Genomic DNA, 14,505 nt, shown 5'->3' with positions numbered 1-14,505 from the left:
AATTTGGACTGCAATCATTTACAGTACGAGCTCCGATACTGTGGAATAACCTGCCGAAATCCATCCAAAACAGTGGTAGTATTGAATTTTTTAAAAGCCGCTTGAAACATTATTTTCTCTCAAAAGCTATCCCTTCATTTTAACCTTACTTCTTCCCATGCCTTTTCTGTTTAATTTTTTATACTAAATTAACATTGATTTGTAAATATGTATGTATATGTATGTATATGTATCTATATAGTATATATAAATAATATACGTAGTATATGTATTTTGTGTATTGTATTTTTATGTATGTTTATGTATTATATTTTTTATTTATGTAAGTATTTATATTTTCTACACTACAGTCTGCACTATTTTGCCCGCTACATCACCCTGTCACTGACCTCCATAGGTTGACTGGAAGAAATCTCTTTTAGAGATAAGTCCACCTTTGCCTGTACATATATTACTGTACCATCAATGTAACATATTTAGTGCAATAAAGAATATATATATTCTTAGAATATGAAATTTGGACAAAGTTTACATCGTTCCACTGGTACTCTCCAGTACAGGAGTAATTCCTAACCATCTACACCATAGTATTAAATTACTACAACTCCCAGAAAATACATATATTACCATGCAAAAAGCTGCCATTCTAAATACATGCCGTATTGTCCGTCGTTTTCTTCAGGATGAACCTACATTGAACGTATTGCCTAATTAAATGCATAAATAAGATCATTTACTTGGCTATGCCCGTAAATGATCTACAAAAATACCAGCTCTCATGCTGAGAAAAACATGTATGCAGATAATAATAATAATAATAATAATAATAACCTCCCCAGGGAATTAACCTTGCCGTGGTGGGGGGCTTAAGGAAAGTAGGCACAAAACAAGATCCGAACACCTAGATCAAATACCCCGTTACATGGGAGACACTTTACACTCACTAACACCTGAGTTACTCTTTCCGAACCAATCGTTCCCACCCTTTTTACTCTCATGGAGCAAAGTAATAATAATAGATATAATCTTCGGTCGCTGCTCGGGGGTCGCCGAGGCGCACCTGGAGCCGGTGCTGGGTGCTACAGTTCGCGGGACACCGGTGGCGCGGCGCTGAGCAGGCGGGCGCCCGCCACGCAACATGCTACAGCCGGACGTCGGGGGTTGAACAAGCGGGCTCACGACGAAGATGCTACAGATGAATCATCGGGCGACGACACCAGATCACTTTTCTCATCCATCCTATCAACTCGCCCATCTTATATGACAAGGAGAACATCCACCTTGTCTTCTGCTACCACGGTCGACGGTGTTGTGCGAGATGTCAACTTAGACTCTGAGCTCGCACCCACCTCGACTGCTACTCGTACGCGCAGGCGTACTTACCTTCAACTTACAGCACTTGAAATTGATACAAAAAATTATCTCGAGCCCTTACATCTGAATTTTATAGAAAAGTACCCGGACATGCAAATAAGCCGCCAAAGAGTCGGAGACCAACGCAGAGCTATAGTTCGCAATAAACTTTTACCACAAAATATAATAGACCGCATCCACGATGAAGTTAAAGAATTACTCACCTGGAGACAAATAGGACTAATTATTGACAGCATTGCCACAAACTTCATTGCCACATTTCCTTCGCTATTACACTTGAGTGAGCAAAGAATAGCCGACCAGAGGCGAGCAATCATAGTTAACAAATACATATGTGACAATAGACTTAATGAAATAAAGCAACAAGTAGCTGCAGAACTCTCAATTGACATAAAAGATAATAACACAAACACAAATGAACAAAGAACAGAACAAATTACCTACAGTACACAGAACACAAACCTTGATAGTTGTACGATCCACTAGTCTCTGGGAGAACACTCACTGCCTCTGGCGTCGAAATAAAACAACCAGTGATATGGATCGTGGTACCCGAATGTATATTTCACACAACTCAAGTACAGGACCGACTACGAATACAATTCGAGTACGGTTACCAATCGAGTACTATTACAAACGGCGTACTAGAATTCAAAAAACATAAATCTTTACTTAGAAAAGTAGCAAAGCCAAACGATAGCGCGATTTATCTTCCCTAAAGCGCCATCTATTGGCGAAAAGTATAAACTAATAAAAACAAATAAAATTAACATTCGTATTAATTATTTACAATATCAAACAATAGCGTGATTCAGTATACACTCAGCGCCATCTATCGGAGAAAAGTATAAATCAATAATAATAAAATAAATCAAAGTTAATATTTACTAGCCATACGAACCAAACCATAGTGCGATCTAAATGACGCACAGCGCCATCTAGCGACAAACAGTGTAACAATTATACATTCCGCCCACCATGAACCGAACGGTTCATAATAAAATAAACATCGTTATCAAGTAATTACACAACACAATAAATACAGAATTCTTAGTAATAAACAATAAATTAAACTTAACAAATTATAAATAGATGGCTACTGTGACAAACTTAACATTTAACTAAACATAAACTAACCTTCATCACATTATCTTACTTAATTCCTAACTGGTAATATACAAATTTTAGATACTGGTCTCTTAATGACTGTATCTTTGCATTTTAAGCTGACAACACGCGTAACATTATCCTGACCAGTATGCTTCTCAACAATAACGCCGTAAAGCCATCGTGCGGGAGGAACATTTTCTTCCTTGACTAAAACTACATCCCCGATTTGAGGTTCAGAAGAATGACGATTCCAACGATAACGGTGTAGGAACTGCGAAAGATACTCATTCGACCACCGTCTCCAAAAGTTCTGCGTCATTCGTTGGACAAGCTGCCATCTTCGGAGACTAGTTATGGATGACTTTTCGTAATTGGCATCCGGAACAAGTAAAAGAGGTTCACCGACAAGAAAATGTCCGGGTGTTAATGGGTATGGATCATGCGCGTCATCACATAAAGTTGTCAGTGGCCTCGAATTAAGGCAAGCCTCAATTTGGGACAAAACGGTACTCATCTCCTCAAACGTCAGGGTTGAGTTCCCAATCACCCTTTTAAGATGGTGCTTGGTTGATTTGATCCCAGCCTCCCATAATCCACCAAAGTGTGGAGTGTAGGGTGGGATTCGATGCCAAGTAGTACCGTTTGATGATAACCAAGAAGCGATCTCTTGAGCTACACTAGACCTTTCTGCAACTAATAATTTCTTAATCTCCTTTTCAGCACCTACGAAATTAGACCCATTGTCACTCCATAACTCTGCCACGTGACCTCGCCTAGCCACCATACGTTTAAATGCGGCCAAAAATCCTTCAGAGGTCATGTCACTGACAGCTTCAAGATGTATGGCTTTAGTAGCCATACATATAAAGAGGCATATGTACCCTTTAATGGAGCGATAACCTCTACCCTTTGAGGTTCTCATCGCAATAGGTCCTGCATAATCTACTCCAGTTTGACGGAAAGGTCTGTCAGCGGAACTCAAGACGCTGGTAACTGACCCATTATGGGTTGATTTGATGGAGATGCATGACGGATACATGTCACACATTTGCGAACATGCAACTTTACTAAGCTCTTAGCATCAATGATCCAGTACTTTGATCTAATATAATTGAGCATTAGTTGTGGGCCACCATGAAGAGTCCTTTCATGTGCATCTGCTACTATAAGCTGTGCCAAATGCGAGTTACGTGGAATCAAAATGGGATGTTTCATCATGTCACTCAATTGCGTTGCAATGCGTTCTGCAAACGTCCTCCCACTCGTAACAAACCACGGCTATCAATAAAAGGATTAAGAGACACGAGTTTACTCTTTTTAGCTACTAATCCACTTCTATTAATATTTTCAATGTCACCAGCAAAATATTTCTTTTAAAAATAGCTTATACATATATCCAAAGAAACCTTCAATTCTATATCGGTTAAGTAAGCAGGAAAAACAGATTTACGAGAGGAACGTAGCCATGTAAAGTAGCGTTTTAAATAAGCTACCGTTCTGATCAATTTGCGAAGTGTTGAAAATCTTGTAAATAATTCATGATCTGGTTCAACATTATCAACGGCATGACAAAGTTTTTGAGTTCTTTCTTCTAATTTGGTGTCTTGGCATTCTTCATGTAAGTCGTAACTAATATTAACGTCGCTTAGCCAAGATGGCCCATGTCTCCATAAACTTAGTTTGTCATAGTCCATTACACCCCTAGACGCGCAATCGGCTCGATTATCTTTAGACTTCACGTGAGCCCATTGATTACGGTCTAAAATTATCAAGATCTCCGATGTGCGATTGGCAATAAAGGTTTTCCACTTACTTGGGTGACTACTAAGCCACGCAAGTACCACAGAAGAATCTGTCCAAGCATGAATTTTTGACTTTTTTGGGATTGGGAATCCCCAACGTCTCCGAAACTTCTCAAATCAGCTTGGCAAGAAGAACGGCTCCGCAAAGTTCCAAGCGAGGGATAGAGACTTGTTTGATTGGAGATACCTTTGTCTTGGACGTAACTAGATTCACATGCACTCCATTATTCTTATCTAAGATGCGAACGTATACTACTGCAGCATATGCGTAATTAGACGCATCACTAAATCCGTGCAGCTCTACTTCTTTATCGTCAGCATTTGTGTGAATGCAGCGAGGTATGCGGAAATTCATAAGACTTTCTAAATTTGACCGGTAAGTAAGCCATTCCCGTAACAAAGAAGGAGGAAGTTCTTGGTCCCAATCTATTCCTGACATCCAAAGTTTTTGAATAAAAACTTTAGATGTTACAATAGTTGGAGATATCCACCCTAAAGGATCGAATAATCGCGAAATATCCGATATTACTCTCCTCTTTGTTACTGGTACTTCCAGTTGTGGTAGTTGGACACTATATTCAAACTCATCAGTGCAACTATTCCAGGTAAGTCCTAACACTTTCTGTATAGCTTCTGTTTCCTTTCCTTCTCCTATATTTAACCTTGACTCCTTTTCTTCTCTTCCTTTTCCCATTTTCTTCATAAACTCCTTCTTATTGCTTGTCCATTTCTGCAATTCAAATCCTCCCTTCATTAATATGTTACTAATCTCTTCTTTTATTTTCAGGCACTCTTCGACAGTTTGGCAGCCAGTCATAAGATCGTCCATGTAAAAGTCATTTAAAATTTTATCCGCAGCAACAGGGTAATTTTTACCTTCATCGTGAGCTACTTGCTGCAGGACTCTTACAGCAAGGTAAGGAGCAGACGCAGTACCAAAAGTTACACGTAACATTCGATAATGTTGAATTGTTCCAGAATCATCGCGCCACAAAATACGCTGAAACTCATCTGCATCCTCCCGTGTCACCTTTACCTGTCGATACATCTTAACGATGTCTGCCACCAAACAAACAGGATATTTTCGCCATTTCATAACAATGTGTCTCAAAGTATTCTGAAGAGGTGGAGCAACTAAGAGTTCATTGTTCAGACTTACTCCATTAGTTCCAGAGCAGGAGGCGTCAAAAACAACCCTTACTTTAGATGTTAACTTATCCTTACGTACTACGGCATGGTGCGGCAAATATACCACGTCCGATTTATTACGCTGCTCTTCAGGAACTAACCCCATGTGATTAAGGTGTAAGTACTCTTTTATTACTTCTGTATACTGTTCTTTTAAGTCTTTATTTTTTAGTAATCTTTTTTCTAACTGGTAAAGTCTCTTAGTGGCTATATCTTTAAAATTTCCTTTCTTACAGATTGGGTTTGCATTACGAAAGGGAAGTTTCACTATATAACGTCCGTAATCATCTCTGGTAACGGTGTTTCTAAAAATCTCCTCACACTTCTGTTCATCATCAGTAAGCATCTTCTTCTTAACAGAAAGATCGTCTGATTCTAACTCCCAGAACTTTCGCAAAAGATCATTGTCATTACACTGGGTATACATATTGACGATGACACTATTAGCTTGGCACGACTCAGAATCAACATAATCTGTGTGAATTTGACCAGATAAGATCCATCCCAAATGAGTGTTCTGGGCTACAGGACACCCGGGAGGACCCTTGATAAGACCCTCGACTAAAATCTGGCTATATACTTCTGCACCAAGTAATAAGTCTATCTTATTTGGTACGTCAAACTTCGGGTCAGCTAACTTTAACTGAGCTAATGCTGGCCACAATTGAACATTTGCCTTCTTTGCGGGAAGAAAAGATGTCAGCTTGGTAAGAACATGGGCGTTGACGACCAAAGTGAACTGAGGATTATGAATTGACTTTAGCTTGATTTCAACGACTGATGCAGAAGCTAAAGAATCATTCCTACCCCCAATTCCAGAAATGAAGACCTTGTTGGGAATCTTTTTCAGTCCAAGAGCTTGGACAGCAGACTCCGTGATCAACGAAGCCTGTGAGCCTTGATCCAACAAGCATCTATAAGCTAAACTGGTATTACCTGTTCTCGATACTACCTCAACAATAGCTGTAGCCAAGAGAACTTGACTAGAACTATTTGGAAAACAGGTACTTACTGTAGCTTTGTTCTCACAAAGTTGTGCTGTGGTTGCTGAAACTACTACACCTCCATCATTGGACTCAACATTCTTCGTCTCCTGTACTACACTCGGAGGGTGTAGCAGAGAATGATGCTTGCGTTTACAAATTTTACACCTAGTAGATTGGCGGCATGAATACACAGAATGAAATGAACCGAAACAACTGAAGCATAAACGATTGGCCTGAATAAAGTTACGGCGTGTGTCGTATTCAGCCTTAGCAAACTGTTTACAATTTATAATTTTGTGATTGTCTTTACAAAATTGACAAGTGAGATTAACAATATTGGGACTAGTGTTATTTGAACTAGCTTTATGAACAACATTAACACTCGTTCTTACATTAGTAGGTTTTAATGTTTGTTTAACGTCTAAAAATTCTAAAGATCTAAATTTGTGTTCAAGAAATTCTCTAAAATCAGATAAGGTAGGCAATCCTTCACTTTCGTTCGACTTTAATTCCCATTGCTTTCGGGACTCGGGATCTAATTTTTGGCTTAATATGTAAATAACAATAATATCCCAATTACTAATATTAACACCTATGTTCTGTAACGCACTTAAACATTCGTTCATATTGTCTAATAATTCCTTAATAGCACCGGATGATTCATGAAGCAAAAATTTCTGGCACATGAAACGTCTGAGAATATTATTAGACAAATATTTTTTATTGTCATAACGATTGACTAACTGAGTCCAGCAAATATTATAATTTTTATCTGTAATGGGAATGTGTCTCAAAAGCTGCTCCGCTTCTCCCAACAAATGACTTTTAAGATAATGAAGTTTTTGTACGTTATCTAATTTACTGTGTTATGTATTAATGATGTAAAAAGATCTCTAAAAGTTGTCCACTCTAAATACTTTCCGGAAAATTTGGGTATAGAAATCTCAGGTAACTTAACAAAACAATTAGATTTATCTTCAACATTTGCTAACTTAGAAGTTCCTATTACAGGTTTACCTTTAGTTTGTAATTTACTTAAAACATCCTTTAAATCAGTTTTATAATCAAAATATAAATTTTCAGTTTGATCATAAACAGAATTTGTATAATAACTGGAAGTTTCTAAATCAGTCTTACTAACCTCTGTAATTATTTGCCGATGTGTGTCACAAAACGATTGCCACTGATTTTCTAAAGCCTCTAAACGCGTTTCTACATAAGCAACGGACAAACGCTCTTTAGGTGCTTTCTTAAAGTTGAGTTTACCTTTAGAGATAAACTCCTTATTATTCTCCTGAAGTTTGTTAAATACTTCCATGGTGATAATTTAATGACACGCAAATAATATTAAAATAATCTAATAAACTCAACAACTACTTAAAATTATAAAAGGCAATAAATGTAAACACAAGTTAAATTAAATATTACAAGTCCAATTTAAGGTAAATTTTCAATGTCCAATAATTCACACAATGCAAATTACTTCAAAATTTTACAAGTGTTGAAATTCACAATTTTTTCTAAGTCAATGTAAATAACGAAAATTTTCTAAGTGTTTGAGAATTTGAGACATAGACAAAATTTGGGCATAGGTTCCCCGAAGGTTCACTTTTCTTCGAATATTAGCCTATGTCTCTACACTAACTTAAATTTTTATAAGTTAACTTCTTTCTTGACTTAAGGTCCAACTTTGCTTGACACTACTATCTTAAGATTAAAGTACTCACAGTTGTCCGGCACACTTCACTCACTACACTAATTCCTGGTCCGGTCGTGTCGTCATGGGTCTTCTCGTGACGTCACCGCTTGATCTCGTCCGCTCCACTCCTGACGCTGACGTCACTGCCTGGTCTTCACTGACAGGCTGAAATCCCTGGCTCCAATCTCCAGGGTTGACACCATCGATGACAAACCGCCACCACGTCGATGCCGACTCACAAACTGTTGTGAACCCTTATATCACTAGGGTCACTGATCCGGCTCGAAGGACCATATGTACGATCCACTAGTCTCTGGGAGAACACTCACTCCCTCTGGCGTCGAAATAAAACAACCAGTGATATGGATCGTGGTACCCGAATGTATATTTCACACAACTCAAGTACAGGACCGACTACGAATACAATTCGAGTACGGTTACCAATCGAGTACTATTACAAACGGCGTACTAGAATTCAAAAAACATAAATCTTTACTTAGAAAAGTAGCAAAGCCTAACGATAGCGCGATTTATTTTCCCTAAAGCGCCATCTATTGGCGAAAAGTATAAACTAATAAAAACAAATAAAATTAACATTCGTATTAATTATTTACAATATCAAACAATAGCGTGATTCAGTATACACTCAGCGCCATCTATCGGAGAAAAGTATAAATCAATAATTATAAAATAAATCAAAGTTAATATTTACTAGCCATACGAACCAAACCATAGTGCGATCTAAATGACGCACAGCGCCATCTAGCGACAAACAGTGTAACAATTATACAATAGTAGTGATTTAAACTTTTTGAACAACATAGAGCTTGATTTTAGTGAAGATTTTATACCCGACCGACATCAACTTGACAGAGACTCGCTAATTGACGAAACTTTTTTACAAGCATTCCGATTCTTCAAAGACACTGATTCAATAAACAGAAGTTACATTTCCAAACAGAAACCATCGAAAAAACTAGCCAAGTTAGTCCATTACCTTAACGAAATAGTCCTTCCAGAACAGGTTAATGTAGATACTGATTTTAACACCTTACAAACTGTTATTTACTGTGGAGCGTGGACTGCTGCAAAAGTAAACGGTGCGAAGATCTCTCTTGAACCGTACCAAAGATCTCGTTCAGTACAAAATGGCAATCACAAACCCAACGACGACGACGATTAGAGTGTAGACTGGAAAATTTACGAACTAAAATAGCTAGAATAACACACTTCATAAACGGAAATAGGAACAGACATCTTGAGAGGCAGGTAAAAAACACAGTAGAGCAGTATAAAATACATTCTGTCCATGAAGAACCCAACACTCAACTCACACAAACACTCAACACCCTCAAACAAAAGCTTGTAGTAACAGCAGGGCGCCTACGTAGGTATAAAGATTGTTCACTCAGGAAACAACAAAATAGCCTATTTTTTTTAATAACGAAAAACAATTCTACAGAAACTTAAAACAAACAACCACAAACAATCACGATAACAATAGCAATTTAGACGATTCACCGGATCCGCAAGATTTGCATAAGTTCTGGGCAGAAATTTGGGAACAGCCTGTTTGTCATAATCATGAAGCTGACTGGATAGAATCTGAAATTAGGAAAAACAACGCTGCGATCAGATATGGTCATTGAACATATTCCAATCGAGACTTACAAAAAAGTACTACAAAAACTACACAATTGGAAGGCGCCAGGCTCTGATTTCATTCATAGTTACTGGTACAAGAAATTTACGAACATCCATGGTTTAAGTACCCACAACCACCTTAATAAATTTATTGAAGACCCCAGTACAATACCATCTTACATTACACTAGGCACCACTTACATGATATCTAAAGACAGGAATAACCTCTGTAATCCTGCAAAATACAGACCCATAACATGTTTACAAACTCTATACAAAATTCTCACATCTTGCTTATCGGAACTTATATACAAACACATTAATGAAAATAATATTCTAGCTGAGCAACAGAAGGGATGCCGAAAGTATAGTCAAGGATGCAAGGAACAATTGATAATAGATGCTATAATACTCAAAAGAGTCCAAAAAAGTAAATCTGATCTGTTCACCATGTACATGACATTGCTCTGCTTGGCTTGAAATTGTTTAAAGTCTGCTTTTTTGGTTGGTTATTATGGAAAGAAGGTGAAGACGATGTTTCTCTGTTTCTTTTTCTTGACTGTTGTTGTTCTCTTTAACAATTAATTTATCATATTTTAAGTACGAAGAATAGCGGGGCTGCCGGGAACTGGGGGCCGTGGCTTGCGTGAGTGCTGCATACGGAGGATATTGCCAATAATCGCCACGCTGGGCAGGCGGGTTGGCGATCGCAGGACGTATCTTCTCGCACCAGGGTGGATTTACAAAAACGATGAAAAATCACGTGGAGGTTATAAAAAAAATTATACTGCCAAATATCTTTACTTTTTTTATATTTACAGGCTTTATATGTACTTATTTTATACGGCACTTTAATCCAAACACCCTTAAAGTCAACAGATGATTTTTAACAAAATTAATACATCCATCAAAATCATCACCACCTGGCAAAAAAATGTGACTCTTACAGTTTGCGGTCAAATAAATCGATTACCCCACGTAAGAAGCAGATTTTAATTGACGATATACATTTATCCATATTGCATCTATATTTAAAAAAAAGTTATAATAATTTCTTCGCAAAATAAATAATTAATAAATAAATAAAAAATTAGCACCGACTTTCGTCAACACCGTCACAGAAACATCAAAGTGGAGGTAGTTCCGTATGTATAGCATTTGCGGGGCACGCGATACCCCGACCCGCTTCCTCAGTTCTGAGCAAACTGTGAAAGGAGACGCAAGTCTGCCGAAACGCGGTCCGACACCAAAAATTTTGAGTAAGTGTCCAAAAAAGTTGTGTTTAGCCAAAGTCACGTCATTTCCGTCAAGTTTTACATTTAAGTACATTCAATAAGTTTACGATAAATTGTATATAAACTTAGTTATAAGTGAAGATGCCAAAAAGAGAAGGGGTATCCTACTATTATTATTACTTTTCTAGAAAAATCGATGTAACGTCCTAATTGTCATCACCATACGCATCATTACCGTTTATAATTAATGAGCGGTGATGACAACAGGCGTATGGTGATGACGATTTTCTTAATTTGCTTGAAACTTACACTAAGAGTGGAATATGTTCCAAACACTCACCTTAATCAGAGAGGAGGCCTTAGCCCAGCCCAACATCAAATGTTATTTATTTACTCTTTTAAATTGTTATTATAAAGAATTAGAGTAAGTTATCTATGATAGGTTTTACTTATAGCGTTTCAGGTTCTCTTTATTCTTATGTTTGGCTTATTTACAAACGGTAACAGTAATAACCTGTAAATTTCCCACTGCTAGGCTAAGGCCTCCTCCGTGATTAAGGAGAAGGTTTGGAACATATTCCACCACGCTGTTGCAACGCGGGTTGGTGGAATGCACATATGGCAGATTTTCGATGAAATTATGCACATGCAGGTTTCCACACAATGTTTTCCTTCACCGCCGAGCGCGAGATGAATTATAAACACAAGTTAATTAAGCACATACATATATATAGGTCCTTGCTTGGTTTTGAACCCGAAACCATCAGTTAAGATGCACCCGTTCTAACCACTGGGCCATCTCAGCTCAACATGCTAACGAACGGTGTATATATCTAAGTTATTTTCTATTTCAAACCGAGAATAGAGTTAGCATCAGTATAAGTTTATAGCAAACTAAGAATGGACTTAGCATCAGCCACCACCATTCGTAATGGTCCCTTCATGTTATACCCTACCCTTAGAATTGTACGCTCTATTAATATGACTGTTACTTTCAGATCACAAGTATGAGTAAAACAAAAAAAAGCGTAGGAGAAGTTCAGTTAGCAAAACAAAATATAGCTATTAATAAACGTGTAAAATATGCCACCATAAAGCAGGATCCTGAGTTATACAACATTATTAAAGAAAAAGAAAAGAAAAGATATAAATACAGAAAAGAGGCATTAGGTCAGTTCGTATCAATAAATGAAAAAAGTCCAAGAGAGCAGAGAGTACAGCGCAAGAAATGGCGTGAAGCAGCTAAAAGATATCGGGAAAAGAAAAAAAATGAAGCAAAAGATAAGACTATTGAACTAAAACCAATATTGGTGAATCCCGATAATAGTAATGAAACGACTACAAAAGATCATTTAGAACAGGATAATCAAGACCCATTAACAACACCCACCAAGTCAAAATGTAACTGTTCAGTAAAAATTAAAAGAATTCGATATTTAGAATACAATAAACGAAGACAATTGTTAAAAATAATTATGGATTTGAAAAAAGAAAATAAACGACTAACACAAAATATTTATGGGCAAAAACTCAATGAAACCAAAGAAAAATCCAAAAATATTAACTTTAGAAAAAATTTGAAAACACAGAAAACCAAAATGTTACCAGAAACAAAGATCACTAAATTAATAAAAGAGTTTTATGTTGATGATGCAAACAGTACGATATGTCCCGGAAAGAAACAGTATATCACACGATTTAAAACACAAATGCAGAAAAGGACTCTCAAAAGTTCGATAAAAGATTTACACGAGAAGTTTATGAAGATTCATAAAATAGGAGTGAGCTACTGTACGTTTTGGAAATGTCGTCCATTCTGGGTATTGCCAGCCACTGCGGCGCAAAGAGACACATGCATGTGTGAAGTACATGCTAATATTGATCTCAAGCTGGAATCTTTATTTAAGGTGGGAATCATTAGAGAGAAGAATCATCACGAATTGCTGGAAAGTCTTTGTTGTTCAAGATATGCAGAATATTCAATTCAATGAGTTCTCTAATGATGCTGAGATAGTTTTTTATAAATGGATACGATCCCGAGAGTTAATTTCAACAAAAAAAGGTCCTAAAACTATCACTATCACCAAGAAAGACGAAATTAAAGCAAAACCCCTCGAAGTTATCAATGAGTTGGATACAGATATGAAGTCATTTTTCGAGCACTGTTACTTAATCTATACACAATATAGTGAATTGAAAGAATTAAAAAATTCTTTGACTGTTAATTCTGCTGTCATACATGTCGACTTTTCGGAAAATTATAGAATGAAAGCAGCTAGTGAAGTTCAGTCATTACATTTTGGCGGGAGCCGCAAAGAAATTGTCCTCCATACTGCCGTTATTTATGCTTTTGATTTTCATAGCAGTGATATAAAACCAACATCAGTCTGCACCGTCAGTGAATGTCTAAGACATGACGCTCCATCAATATGGGCACATCTTTTACCTCTGATAAAAGAAAGTATAAAAATTAATCCATTACTAGACACACTTCATTTCCAATCAGATTCGCCTACATCACAATATAGAAATAAGTACATGTTTTTTATATTATCACAATTTTGCCAAGATTTCCCACAACTTACAACAGTCACATGGAATTACACTGAAGCTGGCCACGGAAAAGGAGCCGCAGATGGGGTGGGGGCTGTAGTCAAGAGGACAGCTGATTTTCTAGTGAATCATGGCACAGACATTACTAGTATTGATAAATTTATGACTGTCTTACAAACACACACCAATGTAACAGTTATTGCTGTAAACGAAACTGACGTGCGGATGAGAGAACAGAAAATACCCAGTAAACTTGACACATTTAAGGGTACTCTGAAAGTACATCAGGTCCTGTGGCAACTTCACTGTGATAGGTTAACTTTGAGATCATCTAGCTGCTTCAAATGTACATGTGGCCAGATATGTGATCATGGAAAACATTTAGGTTTTATAAAAATACCACATTCAGCCGCAATAACCATAAATCAGGACGAAGACAGAGATCATGTCACTCTATTAGCAACAACAAAGCGTCGAACTCTTTGTAACGTTACCAATTTACCAACTAATCAAAAAGTACTTGTAGCAGGGCCTTCAAATATAAAAATACTCTCCAACAAATTAATCCAAATACAAAAAAAATAGTCCGAAATTTTATGGCTGCATGCAGGTAGATTAGTAAGTGTGAGAAGATTGCGAAATTATGAAAAAAAAACATCTAAAGGACTATTGATTAAGTAAATGAGTAAAAACTGAGAAATTTGATGATTACGTGATAACAATTAAGAATAAAATGCCTGATTACGGAAAGGTAAAGACATTAAATATAATTTTACCTCCATAAGACTGATTACCAAAAAAAAAAACCAAATTAAATCTCAATGAATATAAAAATATAATAAGTTGATTTAAGAAAAAAAAATTTAAGTACCTACTAAGTTTAATACTTTATATTTTAGACTGTTGATTTATTT

General features: G+C 36.9%; 2 protein-coding genes across 2 annotated transcripts; both read right to left on the bottom strand.

Annotated features, from left to right (window-relative positions):
* Window positions 1-2,530: 2,530 nt before the first annotated feature.
* LOC124542626 lies at window positions 2,531-3,532 on the bottom strand. The gene has a single exon (XM_047120554.1). It carries the CDS (start codon window positions 3,530-3,532, stop codon window positions 2,531-2,533), a length of 1,002 nt encoding a protein of 333 aa, XP_046976510.1.
* An 866-nt stretch (window positions 3,533-4,398) lies between these two features.
* On the bottom strand, window positions 4,399-7,778 carry LOC124542625. Its single transcript, XM_047120552.1, has 2 exons — window positions 7,602-7,778; window positions 4,399-6,735 (listed from the first exon to the last, which is right to left on the bottom strand). Exons 1-2 carry the CDS (start codon window positions 7,776-7,778, stop codon window positions 4,399-4,401), a joined length of 2,514 nt encoding a protein of 837 aa, XP_046976508.1.
* Between the last annotated feature and the right edge of the window lie 6,727 nt (window positions 7,779-14,505).

Source organism: Vanessa cardui, chromosome W (genome assembly GCF_905220365.1).
Source record: "Vanessa cardui chromosome W, ilVanCard2.1, whole genome shotgun sequence".
Classification (NCBI taxonomy): domain Eukaryota; kingdom Metazoa; phylum Arthropoda; class Insecta; order Lepidoptera; family Nymphalidae; genus Vanessa; species Vanessa cardui.
The sequence above is the reverse complement of the archived record's forward strand: the minus strand, read 5'-3'. Positions and strand labels throughout refer to the sequence as shown.